At 37.4% G+C, this 14,397-nt stretch overlaps 1 protein-coding gene across 2 annotated transcripts in view; it reads left to right on the top strand.

The window, feature by feature from the left end:
- The window catches only part of adamts3 (ADAM metallopeptidase with thrombospondin type 1 motif, 3), a 125,104-nt gene that overhangs the window by 95,985 nt on the left and 14,722 nt on the right, over positions 1 to 14,397 (top strand). For both annotated transcript variants that reach the window (XM_034871436.1, XM_034871437.1), the window contains exons 16-17: positions 4,109 to 4,189; positions 9,529 to 9,692. In XM_034871436.1, the coding sequence (XP_034727327.1) occupies positions 4,109 to 4,189; positions 9,529 to 9,692 (245 nt within the window). The remainder of the gene's footprint in view (positions 1 to 4,108; positions 4,190 to 9,528; positions 9,693 to 14,397) is intronic.

Here is a 14,397-nt window from a genome sequence, read left to right on the forward strand (position 1 = left end):
GTCAATAGTTGTAAATAGACTCACACACTTTCATGCAAAAATGTGTTTGTTTGCAATATTTTGGTTTAAGCACATGAGGCGAAAAAAATACATTTTGCTAGGTCTAGCAATGAAAGGCTGCATATAAATGTATATTTTTTTGCCAGATAGACAGTGAATGACTCTGCAGTGCATCCATGCAGCTGGAAGCAAATACAATGATAAACCCAAGAATACAATCATCCCGACTTCTGTAAATGAGCCTGAGAAAAACGATGATTGCATTAACGTCACTCTCCTGCCTTTGCAGGATGCAGGAGGTGATTGCAAAAATCTATATCTGTGTATAATTTACAGTCATTAAATAGAAAACTGTATAAACAGTTAATATTATTAGATTCCTTTCATAGCTGTCAGTCATATCTTATAGCAGTGGAAATTACAATATCACAATATGATATCATCACAATACTTTTTTCATGATACAATGTTATTTCAAATTTAAACATATTGCAATTTTAGTAACTTTTCTACAACTTAAAATGTTTCCCAATTTCAAAAGATGTCCCCAAAAAAAACTTTGTCAACATCTGTTTTATCTAAAAAGTTTGTTCATCTCACTTCAATTTTATTACTACAAAATGGGATTGTCAAGTAGACAAACTGACAAACACATATTTAATAATAGATTGATACTTGCCGTCTGCGTAGCGATGCAGTATTGCCACGGAAAATATTGCGATACTTTGCTAAATTAATTTCTTCCCCCACTCGTAATATTTTATGACCATAGAATGGGTCTTTATTGTATTTTAGTATCTCCTTTCGAAGTGTGTTGATGAAAATTGCAAGATCATAGCAGTATGAATGAAATTGAGGTTACCTCTTGTAGCTCTTCATGCCATTTCTGTTTGCTCTAGCAGAATTTGCGTTCACAGCAAATAAAATGAGTCTATAGGGAGAGTGCAGAGGGACAGCCCTGAACAGTCAGGTTCAATTAAATTAATGGCGGTTTTCCACTGCGTGGTATCTACTCGACTCGCCTCGGCTCTACTCGCTTTTTTGGTTTTCCATTACGAAAAGTCCCTGGGACCTGCTACCAGGTACTTTTTTTAGTACTACTTCAGTCAAGGTTCCAAGCGAGCCAAGGCGAGCCCAAAAGGTGACGTGGAAACCTGCAGACTACTGGTTGGTCGTCACTTATGACTGCGTTTTTAGCAAACGAGTGCGGAGTGTGTTTCCAGAACAAACGGGACATTTAAAACAAATCTAGCCGGACATCGACAGATTATCCACTTTCTGCACTATTCTGACTTTTCAGTGGTTCGGGCTACTAGCGGCTTCATGTCGTTTCCAATATTGCACACTGTTACTTTAAAAGAAAACTCCCAAACTTCCCGGTCTTCTTCCTCTGCACCCCGTGACAGTGTCCCCCCGGCTCTGCTGGCCCAGATGCATCCCAGTCGTTGTCATAAGCCTGTCCGTGACTCTCATAAAGATTATACGAAGCTCAGTAGGTCAGAACCAGAGATCTCACTGGTCGGACGTCGCCCACCAGACGGTCTGCGGTGGCGGTTTTGCAAAGCGTGAATGCTCTGAAACAACTGAACTGAACAGTACACAGCAAACATATTTTGGTTTGTAATCATGGTTGCTAAAGTTCATGTACTTTATATAGCGTATAGTAAATACTGACTGCAACGCTGAACACATGCAAATGTTAGCTAACGTTACCAGGAAACTTAACTTACCCTTTTGTGTCGGCAAACAACCGTCATGTCGACGTCTGAACTCCGTCAGTATTCCCAAACTCCTGTTTTCTTTAGCGGTGATTTTCGTTGCTTCCTTTAGCTTCTTTTGACACAAAACATTTCTTCTGCCTGCGGCAGGTAGCCGACATGCTGTTGTGAGCCGAGGCATAATGGGCCGAGGCGAGCCGAGGCGAGCTGTTACCAGCAGTGGAAAAACGCCATAAGACTCTAATTAATTAGCAGAGGAATAATAAGGCCTGTTTCATTCAAATGTTAATATACTTAGTTTGTCTTTGTCTTTTTTTATCACATTTGTAAAGTGTGCTTTCCCGCCACACTCACTTCTTCAATTTCAATTGAAGCTGCTTTCCTTAGGTTATCTTCCGTGTGCAGAGGGACACACACACACACACACACACATGCACAGACAATGCAGTGTTAAACTGAATGAGTGTGAATAAGTGGTTCGTTTTCTGTTTGAAAAATGTCTTCACATTAACCGTCAGCATGAAGAAAGTAACATCATGAATGACCCATGCGTTTTCTTAAACAGTTTCATGATGCCTTCTAAAATCCAGCCATGATGCCAGCCTCATCTGTCACAAATAACTTGTAGTTAAAAAAATTAAAATGGACATTTCGGAGAGTCTGGAAATGATGGCTTCATCAAACCGTTTCTTGGATTGTAAAAACTGTGATCATTCCTTTTTTTTCTTAACATCGCTGTCTCATTTATTAACCACTCACATTTTTTAACAGGGAAACAGTTAAGCAAGAGAGCCCAAAAAGAAACTCCTTTGTTGGAATACACAATATGCAAGTATCCAGTGTTACTAAATCCCTCACAACCTCTTTCCCAGCATTTCCTGTGCAGCTTGTAGTGGAGATGGATGCCTAACACTGTAGAGACCTAGACACACAAGTGATATAAACTGCTGTTTCTTCTGTTCCTCAATACTAATTAAGTGTCTATTTAGGTCTGACTCGCCTGTCGTAAATGTCACGGGTTCATTATCCAGTCAGTGCACTAAAACTTTCTCGAAGTTATTTTTGATGTATGTGGTCATTTTGTCTAAATTGCTTCAAAAGCTTAACAAACTAAATTTAAAGTCTTTGTGCGGGCAGAAAATGTCATGTTAATCAAACCTGCAGACCTTTGGAGGCAATCTGGATGTTGTTGGCTATACCCGATCTGATTGATTGAACCTCAACTGTTGTACAGTTCAACCCAAGCAGCCCCACCCAAATGGTATTTTTAGATCTTGTGTTCAGTACTTCCTATAAGTCTACAAAACAACTCTTCGATCAAATTGTAATTTCTATCGAGCGGCTTGCGGATTTTGAAATTGACTGCCATCACAGAATGTTCTCACGGAAGCGAGAGGGCATCTTTGCCATTTGCCCAAAGATAGATTGCTATTCACCCCTTCAATATACTTTAGAGTGAGAAGCACTCAATACTCTGACACCTGTTGTACCCTTGTGTTAACCCTGCGACAGCGTGCCAGCACATTTATAATCACCTCAGTGACAGGGCTGCATTAGGAGGCCTGTCTGTCAAAGTTTAAGGGGGACTAATTACACCACTGCGGTTCAGTCCTGTTGATCGGCAAGTGCCACCCTGCCAGCAAAAGTAGTGTGCCTTGTGATGTTAGTTTGTCAGGCCCCTGTCAAACTAATTGAAAATGACTCCACTGTAGGTGATGTTGCAGAGAAACAGTGGAACGGAGAGGAAACACTCAAGACTAACTGATTTATTTAATTTTCAAGGGAAGACCAGAGGAGCCTTCTCTTTGCCCAAAGGAGCTCGAAATGTGTTTTTAAATGAAACGGAAGACTCTAGAAATGTACTAGGTGAGTCACGGTAGGTTTGCAAGCGGTGGACATCCCCGACAGAAGGCCACTTTGCTGCCCTGTAGTCTTACAAATCTGCTCCTGATGTTGTATTGAAACATGGTTGATTCACATCCTGTCTGCACACAATCAATATGAAAACAAAGGTAGGGGAGTTGCAGTTCATTTGAAAGCCAACCAAGTTATTTTAATATTGCATAGTGATGTATTGATATTTTAAGAGTTCTTTGATGACACAACAGATGGATGTGAATAAACAACCTGTTTCAATTAAAATGTTACATGCAGGCTTCCACTGCAAGGAGGAAAGTAGACAATTTAGCCATTTTCTTTTTTTTTTCAAATGTCTTCAAACATCTCTGTAGAGCAAAGGGAACCAAACTTCTGTAACATGCGTGATGTCCACCAATGCAAACAAACAGATTATTTTTGTATCTGCTTAACTTACCTCTGTCTGTGTCTTTATCTTTCCTAACCCTCCCTCTTCTGCTTCTTCTGCTGCTGCTGCTACAAACTTGGCAAAGGTTACCTTAAGATGTTTCTCATTCCTCCTGGAGCTAGACATGTCATCATCCAAGAACATGAGGCCTCCCCTCAAATTCTTGGTAAGTGTAACTTCCTAACACGAACACATGTATGAAATCAGAGGACAAATATCACCATCCTCCTCGTGTTTCCCTGAAAGACTAATGGGAACGTATACAATACATTCATAGATTATAGGCTTTGCATAATTTATCCCTTTTCAAATCTTGGTCAGAGAAAATTAGTCTTCATTTTGCACATACATAATTTATCAATCTATTAAAGAGAGACTTGTTGATTAATGAGTTCTTCCTTTACTGCAGTTTTTTGTGAAAACTGAATAAAAACGATTACATTATATCCATTATGAATCTCCATACCACCAGAACTTCCAGATAAGATCTTTAAAACCACCTTTTAGGATCCCCTCAATATAAATTACTTTTCATTTCCTGTATTAGCTCAGTGCCATTGTAATAAATAACCTAGAGAACAATCATCTTTTCCATTAATCAAATGCTACTGAAATGTATTAATTGTGACATTTTTTAAATGAACTCTCATTAAACATCAAGCCGACTGCCAATGTGGTCTATCAGATAATATTCTAATAGCTTCTGCAGCCAATAGTGGCTAGCAGCCAGTAAAAACGCTAGCAAATTAGCCTGCTAGCGGTAATACTAGCTCGCTAGCGGTAATACTAGCTCGTTAGTGGGAATACTATCTCGCTAGCGGTAATACTAGCTTGGCTATCCCCGACGGTTGTCTCACCTAGCAGGTCTTAGTGTTCCTTTGTATCTCGCTGCTCATTTTTCCATTTTCTACCAACCATTAACATCAGATTCCTTCAACCATAATAACGATGGTTTTCCAAGCTTTGACAGGCAGAATTAATTTTTCCAGCTCAATCTCCAATTAGACTCAATCACAGACAGTCATGCTAAATTAGGTGTGCGAGGGTGGACAAACACGTACTAGTGACATCCTCACATTTATTCCCACATTTAAAAAAAACAAAACTGCACAGCTGTGTCACACTTAAACTACTGTTTTGAATTCAACAATATCCCTGAGTAACCTTTGTTTTCTGTGCAAGCTAAATTTGTAACGTAACCATTAAATTGGCTTTCTTGTATTAATGAAGTCTTTTAAATCCCTCCTAATTAAAACAGCTGAGGCATGGCAAGAGGTCAATGCACATTAACTTGAATTTGCAGTACCCCAATAAAGTGGGGATTTTCATCTCATCACAGCGTTTCCCAAAGATTAGAAAGCCATTTGTGGCACGAGGGGTGAAAGACATCATACGCTCATTTGCATATGTGTGACGTACTTACGCAAGCATTTGCATAAAGTTTAGTGTTTGTGTCAGCAAGGTTGATAGAAAGAAATAGAAATCTTTAGCTAAATAATCACAAATTCAATACAGGAATTTATTTTACTGTGTAATTATGACTTAAATAGCCTATCTTTGAAATAAAGAAGAAATTCTACAAATGGAAATGGAAAAATAATTCTCAACTGGCCGGCTCAGCTGCATCTTTCTTTCTCTACTCCTCACAAAACAGATTCAGAGAGAGGTGACTGTTTTAGTGGCCAGAGGAAAGAAATACCTTGCGTACTCTCTGGATAATACTCTCAACTTTTTTTTACAGAAAATCGCTGTCTTTTCTACAGAAAGTTGCCAAATTTGTCGTTTTTGTGTGAAAAAAAGTTGTGAAGGGTTCTGAAAAGTTGCTACATTTAGCGACAAAGTTGTAAGTTGGCAACAGTGTTTTTGTGGAGAGAGACGCTGCGTACACAGAGCGGAGGGCCTCCGCTACAGCATGCCTGAGAGAGAAACTGGTCTGTGAGGTTGACTCTAAGGTATCCCTCTAAATTGTTCCTATTTTATAAAACGTTTATAAAAAAGACCAAAATTAAACAATGAATCCAATCCTCATGTGTGTGTAAAAATGACTACGTCAAGGTCAGGGGAGTTGCATTGTCATGTCGATAATAAACACTTGGTAAAGGTTTGGTGAGGAGGTGGTCACGCCTAATGAAAAAACTATGTTGACTGAAAACACCGGTCTCCAATGTAAAAGTCCAATGTTTAGTGGACCCATACATCTACTCCTCCTGCCAACACGGACTTTGTCACTTTAAAAAAAATGTGACCTTATTTGCCCATTTGCTCCTGTCATAATTTTCTGACAGCTAAAGGGCGTTGTCACTTGAACACAAATATATGTTTCTTGTTTCTTTAATGTCTCCGTTAGCAAGATGTTAGTGATCAGTGGTGGAAAAGTAACTCAGTTCATTTATTTAAGAACTGTACTTAGGTCAAATTTTGAGGTTCATTAATTTTCATTTTATGCTACTTTACATTTCTACTATTGACACATGCAAATATTGTACATTTCACTTGATTTTCACTACATTTATCTGACAGCTTCCTACCTACCTGCCCGACCCTAGATTGGATACCACTGAACTAAACTAAATATCTGAATATGAAGAGAAACCCCACAATACGTCACAATACTTGTTTCACAGCACAATATTATTGCGGGTTTTCAACACATTGTGATATTCTGTTCTTCCAATTTCAAATTATGTCCCCAAAACAAAACCTTTGTCAACATTTGTTTTGCCTACTGTAAAAAGATACACTTCTCAGTTTGACAAAAAAAACTCAACTGCACCATATAGTGGACTGAAAAACTATTACTCTTCTAGTACCAAAATGTTAAATTCTCAAATGCAATCTATATTAAAAAAGATTGATACATGGCGCCTGTGTGTCGATACAATATTGCGCCAGATAATATCGTGATTCTATGCTGTATCAATTATTTTCCCCCCATCACAATATTAAGTATTTAAGACTAGCCCCACATCAAGAAGCTACAGCAGTAAAAGCTCTTTACACACACATGTTGATTAATCAGTAATAACAATCTAATAATGTCAGATATAATAATATGCCAGTGATCTGGAGTATCAGATTTTCTATAGAAACAGTACTTTTACTTTTGGTACTTGTATTTTGCTGATAGTTCAGCCGGGGCTGTTGTCAGCTTTCATCCTGACTGAAGCCTTGCAGCGACGGGAGACTGTGGCAGACAGACAGGGGGGTGCTAGCTGGCTAAATTACCATTAGATTAGTTGGCTGTCCATACAGTTTCATTATCGATGAATTTGTGGTCAAAACAATCATTCTAAAAATAATTATGCATGTTGAACGATGTCATGATCTTATGTTAACCACCATGAATTAGCGAACGTTCTATACCAAGCACATCAGCAGTAGCTCCTTGTCAACCAGCACCTTTACAGTAGGAACCAAAGCACTTTTCCTCTTAAGCCCCCCTTCAGGTTGGCAGCAGAATTGTCCCTTACTGTTACCATTACCATTATTCTTATGTTTCAATCGAACGGTGGTTAATGAACCACTGAAACGATTTTGGAAACATTATTTTAAGGTGCAAAACAATCTATGGTGTTGGATTGATCGATATTGAAATCAATCAATATCAATAAATAAGGTCTCTGTTGTGTCTTGCAAAGTGGCATGTAATCAATAACAAAATGATGTCTTGTGGCAGAAAAATAATTACTCTCCTCTATATGTATACTTCTTCCACCACTGTTCACCAATGATTAACAAACATTCCTTAAAAGTATAACCATAATTTGCCAAACACACACACATACACACCCTTTCTGGAGCCAGCTGTCATTGCCTGTGATGGAGCATTCTCCTGAGGTATCATGAAGCTGAAAGGCCCAGAGAGTGGTCAGAGTGAATGTTTGTGGCTAATGGCAAACAAAAAATAGCTCTGAGTTTCAATAGAAAGTTGAGACTGTTCCAGATGAAAAAGACCTCCATCATCACAAAGCATCAATCACTGAAAAAAATGGCTGCCCTTTTCTTTTGACCAAACCGTGCAGCTGTACCAGAAAGAAAGAACAAAACTCTCCATTGCAGAACCAATAGTGTAAAAATACACAATTACTGTAAATGGGTTTTATAAAGATTGCATCTAGAGTGTACATCTGGCTCTTCATGAATCTTATGCTTCATAAAAAAAGCTGCCAATTTTTTGCATCAGAATTTTTCCTCTGCTGTAGTTTAGTAAACAGTATCCATGCTTTCTGTCACTGTCATTACCTGTAAAATGACATGTGCCTATGGATCACTTTGAAGCTTTTTCTTTCCTTAACAGTTTAAGAACAAGATGCCATAACATAGTTTCCTGCTGTTAAAACTGCATTTCTGTGAAAGTGTCCATATTTCATATACTGTGGTAGAGTTGACCCACTAAATAAACAAAAGTTATCATGCCTTCAAAACTACACTTTTAATAATTTACAACCTATGTCCAAACAGGTTTTGCTGGCTTGTCTTGCCTGTCCAAAATCCTAGTTTCTGGTGCTCCAGACTTCTCACTTTGACTTCTCAACTTTGTTCACTGATGACATGAGAAACAGTACATGTCTAGTACTCAATGCAGATGTACAATAAAAAAGTGAATTCTATAACTTTGTCCAAACTGCTGAAATTTAGTGGTAAAGTAACTTCTATGATCACAGGGAACAACTAAGGACATTTGTACAATCCACATAAAGAATAAGTTTCATGTGTATTCATGATGCACACATATAACGCAAAAATACTGTATATTCAATATTTTTCATAAATGTAGTAAATAAATTTGGTTTTGGGTTGGGATTGGGGGGTTGTTAAAAAGTGGAATAACTAATAATGTAAAAAAATAAGTAAATGTAGTAAAAATCCACAAATATAAAGTTATATATCACATATAAAACATTATTAGATGTAGTTACATTTATATATAAACTGTTGAATATTGACACTTACCTGACCACACAAGTAAGCAAAATGTGAAAGTTGTAAATTATTAGAATTAGTTTCAGTGAGTTATGTTTGCTCTTGAATTAACTTGTGGGATGTCAAATAAAAATACAAGTGATTTGTTACTGCCAAGAGACATACATGGTTCTTGGTTTATTCAGGCAGAAGTGCAAGACTTGAGCACCAGAAGCAATAATCTGTAAAAGAGACGTGAGTCATTTCAGCATCTTTAAATATGACTAATTTGCATTTAAATGCATTATATGTATTTAAATCAGCCAGCAAACATGCCCATTTTCATTTTAGCTCCTTGTGTGTCAGAGGTTTATGATATTAGAAGTTTGGCAGCTTGTTGTGTATAAATTATAGCATGAATCAGACATAATCATTCCAAACGAATGCCAGAAGTAGACTGTTTCCATGAATCATCCATTTGAGAGCACAATTTAAGCTTTTTTTATCTCAGTGACTAATACATTCAGCTTTTCAAACTTTTGTAATTGGTAGAGTAAAGCTTTTTTTTTTGTCAGTGGCTCATAACTAAATGACTGATTACAGCAATCAAGAACCAGGCAACAGGGCATTACATCCTCAATGGGAAAGGAGAGGAGGTCCAGTCTAGAAGCTTTATCGACTTGGGTGCGGAGTGGCACTACATCATCGAGGACGACGTGGAGACGCTTCACACTGACGGACCTCTGCATGACCCCGTGGTGGTTCTGGTAATAATACCTTCTTCTTTACCAAAGCTTACATTTTAATTATTCATCAAAAGCTTATTTGCTTGCAAATTAGCACTGTATAAAAGAAGCAGTTCAACCATCCAGTTAATTTCCCCCTAACTCCAATTGTTCTCATTAGTTTTACATCACTATATCTTTTAAGTAGGCTATTAAAGATTCTGAATCTAAAGATGACAAGGCAAATTTATTGTTTTCTTCTAGAGGATATAAGCTAGCAATCACATTCCTGCTTTTAACCACTCCTCACATTGGGAAAGTCACATGTACAGTGTAAGTAGGAGTCGGAGCATGCAATGTTTTCAAAACCAGCAGTACAATCTTTAAATGGAATCCAAAATGGACAGGCAGCCAGGGTGTTGCTTGTACCACAACCATCTCAAAACTCGGCCTTCATTTTGATCAAAACTACACACCTGTAAAGAAAGAAATATAATCTCATTGCAGTTACTTAAAATTGCCTCTGTAATAGTTCCAGCTAGGGTTTAAATTCCTGGGGGGGGGGATGCTTAGGATATCCCTCTTTCTGGTCCACATATCCCTGCCTCTGTTGAATTATTACCTTATTATTTAAGTTATAGGAAAAAGACTGTGGTTAAAATACTCCTAGGTAATGAACAAGCATTTGCTGGGTGAAAGTATTTTGTTTACAACTCTCTATCCGACCTGAAAGTGCTGTGTTTTATGTTGACACCACATTGTGCTATTTCATTTTGAGATTATTTTCCATTGAATATTGACGTGCATAAATAGGTATTTTGGCATGGCTGGCCGAGTGGCACTATCAATGGCGTTGAAGGGGGTATTTCATTCTTGCATGTTTTGTATTGTTGTTCATGATCCCAAAAAAAAAGAAAGTACTTGTCTCTGGGTCCACTTTGTCAACAACACCAGCATTTTGCTGTCACAGTTGGTAACAAACTCAGTGGTGCAACTAAATGTAAATACCAAAATTATTTTTAATTTTTGCGTTAAATAATAGATTAAACATCTGTCAATGGGTTTCTCTCTTTGTTTAAGAGGGCACCATAATATGCCTGTTTTGTCTTGAACGTTCAACTTGTATTCTAACCTGTAATTAATTGACTTGCTGAAAAGGTTTCTGTTGACTGAGTGATTGAATTGGTTCCGCTCTAGGAAAACTTATCTAGCACCACATTGCTCATGCCAAAATGATTTTCCATGTCAGGTCAAATAAAGTCAATTTTATTATAGTTCAATATTACATTTTGCTTCAGAGGGCTTTACAATCTATATTGCATACAGCACCTTAATTGAGTCGTGTGTGCAGAACAGACCAGCATAATGAAATTATGAATAATCCATATGACAAATTGATCCATAGAAAGAGATGTTGTTTCCCCATTTTAAAGGGCCAAGATCACAGAGGACTAACATGAAAGAAAATTCACATAATTGCTCCCGAATAGCCAGAATTTAAAACCCGAGCAAGAACCATCTTGGCTGAGTTTTGTTGGTGGCCATGATGTTGTGGCCCTTCCCCACAAGGTTTGGGAATAGTTAGATTTTCCAGCTCGCTCTGTTAATGGTGAACAGTAATGAGAATAACAGTGTTATAATTAACAGCGTAATTTTACAGTAACAAATAATCTAATTGATCACTCTTCCCATCTGAGTAACGCCGTTACCGTTACTGCCGAAAAATGCGGCAGTTACTATAACTTAAGCTGTTTTTTTCTTCCTTGGTTAGTGGGCCATGCACGAGACAAGCGCATAAATGCTGACGATTGGCTGGGGTTGAGTAAAATTTGGGCGGGTGTTTAAATGCACGCATAGTTGGACACACAACAAACAACACAAGCGAGTCAGTCAACGAGAGACAAGTACGGCATTATGAACTTTTCCTGCTAAATATGTCCCACCGTGGTCAGAAAACATAGGGGAGACACTTTGTTTCTCTCACTATGACTCTAAAGTGGCTACTCGTTCTGAAGCTTTTCGCTGTCACTTTCTCACTTCTCCCTCACTCTATCACCCCCCCCACACACACACACACATACACACAGACACACACACTTAGAATATATATTAGAATATTCAGATTTATCATAAATAATTGAACATGCACGCATATTTTAAGTTCCATTAGGAGGGGCGGAGGTGGGGTCACATTTGAGCATTTAAAAATGTCCTTGAAAGTAACGCATTCATTTCTAAAGTAACTAGTTGCTTTTAAAATTTGTAACAGAGTATCTTATTGAGTTACTTTTTGGAAGAAGTAATTGTAACTAATTATTTTTTTTAAGTATCTTGCCCAACAATGGTGGTGAAGGAGTTGGCTAAGGCTAACGATGCTAATGCTAAAGATAAGCCTTGTCCGTCTCCCCTCTTGTTGAACATGCGCATGACATGAAGTACGTCACGACCTAACGTTAGCGATTGGTTATGGCAGATCCAGACTGGCTCTTTGCAGATCCAGTAGTAGTACTAGTACTTGTAGTAAAACTTCAAAAGAGTACCCGCCTTCAAGGAAGTTAACAATTGTCAATGGACGGTGGCCAGACTCTCTGTACAAATGACATGTACGAGACTCTGTCACGACCAGGATACCTCTCTCTTCCCTTTCAAGTCTAATCTGGCCTATCCAAATAAAGGCCTAAAAATGCCCAAAGAATAATCTTTAAAAAAAAGACAGAGAAAAAGAAAATGCATTAAATACTAATGCAGCATATTAGAAAACCTTCTTCTTCCCTCATATCTTTACTCTTTAACTCATCGCTGTTTTTGAGAAGAGGCTCTTTCAGATACTGTCCACTCAAGCCATGACATTACATTTACATAACGGAAATATGACTTAATTACCAAAAAAACACTTTAACAGATGGATAAAGCCATGCTCAATGTCTTCAAGGGGCTTTACCAACAAACTTAACTAGTCACTGAATTGGAGCTAAGGACAAGAAGACCTACATTTATTTCCAGTGAGATATTATAGTGACTTTGCTGTTGTAGACATTAGGCTACTGTTATCGTAGAAACAACATTTAGTTCAATTTAAATTTAAATAAATGTAAATTCTGTTCTGAAAGTATTCTTTATTGTAAATATTTTTTTTAAAGCAATTATTTAGAAATGCACAAGAACCAATAAGAGTAGTAGTAGCGATTAAAATCCTAACAATACCCATCCCTAGATGTGGGCTATTAAACCAGTTGTAAAAATCAGTTTCCCCTAAAGCATTCAAACCATCGACTTACTATGTACAATTTTTAATAAACTTATTAGTGTAGAATAACAACTAATCTTTTTTTCTTCTCCAATGAAATGATTTTGACCCTTAAGTGTAATGGTTTCAAAAGTTTTCTTTCAGTTTTGCTACAGAAGTAATTAAATGATACAGGTGGATAGCTGACAAGAAGAGCTCTGATAAGATTATGAATTTGTTTTTCTTTTTAATGATCTGTCTGAGGCGTTGTCGCTATTGATTAATGTCTTTTGATACATTTACATTTGAATTAAAGTTCTTTTGCTCAAAAACATACACCACTTCTTTTCTTTTTTCCACTCATTACACATTGTTTTTTTCCACATCAGCTCTAATTTCTTACATGTCGCATCTGTAGGATTTTCTAAATTGCCATTCATGTGCGAGTTGAACTCTCCATTTTATGACAGGGATGTAATTATGGACATTTTGTTAACATACTGAGGAGAACAGCAGATCTGACAGGGGTTCATTTACAGTTTTCCCATGACCAGCATTTTTCTGAAAAATAATCCAATGAGCAGAGGAGCAGGAAAATAGTTTGGAACAAAATGGAATGAGCGATCTTGTGGTTTCAGAAAAAAAAGCTATTAAATAGGAGTTTTGTGCTTGTTTGATGAATCATTCAGATAATTATACATATTTAATTTAGCAGCAAGTGGAGAGTATAAAAAGATTACATTGTTACGGTACGGAAGCAGATCTGTTTCGAAAATGAGTTTAACCCTTGTGTGGTGTTCATATTTTTGTTTCACAGCCAATGATCCCAGGGTCTGGTGGACCCACCGCAATTTTAGGCTTTTAAATCAATACAGACATAATCATTTATTTAACAGTTGTTTCCTTTAGCTCAATTACCAATGATTTATACATCATTTATCTTTCTTATTTGACATTTACCCATGTGAGATAACATTTATGACCATATTATCATTTTCGTTTTTTTTTAGAAAACAAGGAAATTAAATTATACATGAGGTAAAAAAAAAAAATGAAACAAGATTTTTGATCATTATTGGTGCTTATTTGTTAGAACTAAATCACAACAGGTGAAAGTGCTTGAAATGTGTGGTAATAATAGCATAATAGCGAGTGCAGAAAAAAAACATTCCCGCCCACAGACACCTACACTCAAGCACGCACACACACTGTACAGACGTACAGAGACACAGATAGACACACACACACACACACACACACACACACACACACACACACACACACACACACACAGCAGGCCCAGTTTGTAGGAGGACACAGTTAAGTTTAATAGCCCCTACACATACTACACTCGGGTCCAGTAGACCCAAACACCTCACATGCAATAGTTATGTGTAAGGGGGGTGTACTGTGTGCGGTCATTGAAAATAAGTTATTTTTTATGTTTTTCACAAATAATGAGCCAAGGCCAATGAGTTTGAGTTAGAAGAGATTAAAAATAGCATAATTTTTCTTTTAACA

The sequence above is a fragment of the Etheostoma cragini genome, chromosome 5 (assembly GCF_013103735.1).
Source record: "Etheostoma cragini isolate CJK2018 chromosome 5, CSU_Ecrag_1.0, whole genome shotgun sequence".
Lineage (NCBI taxonomy): Eukaryota > Metazoa > Chordata > Actinopteri > Perciformes > Percidae > Etheostoma > Etheostoma cragini.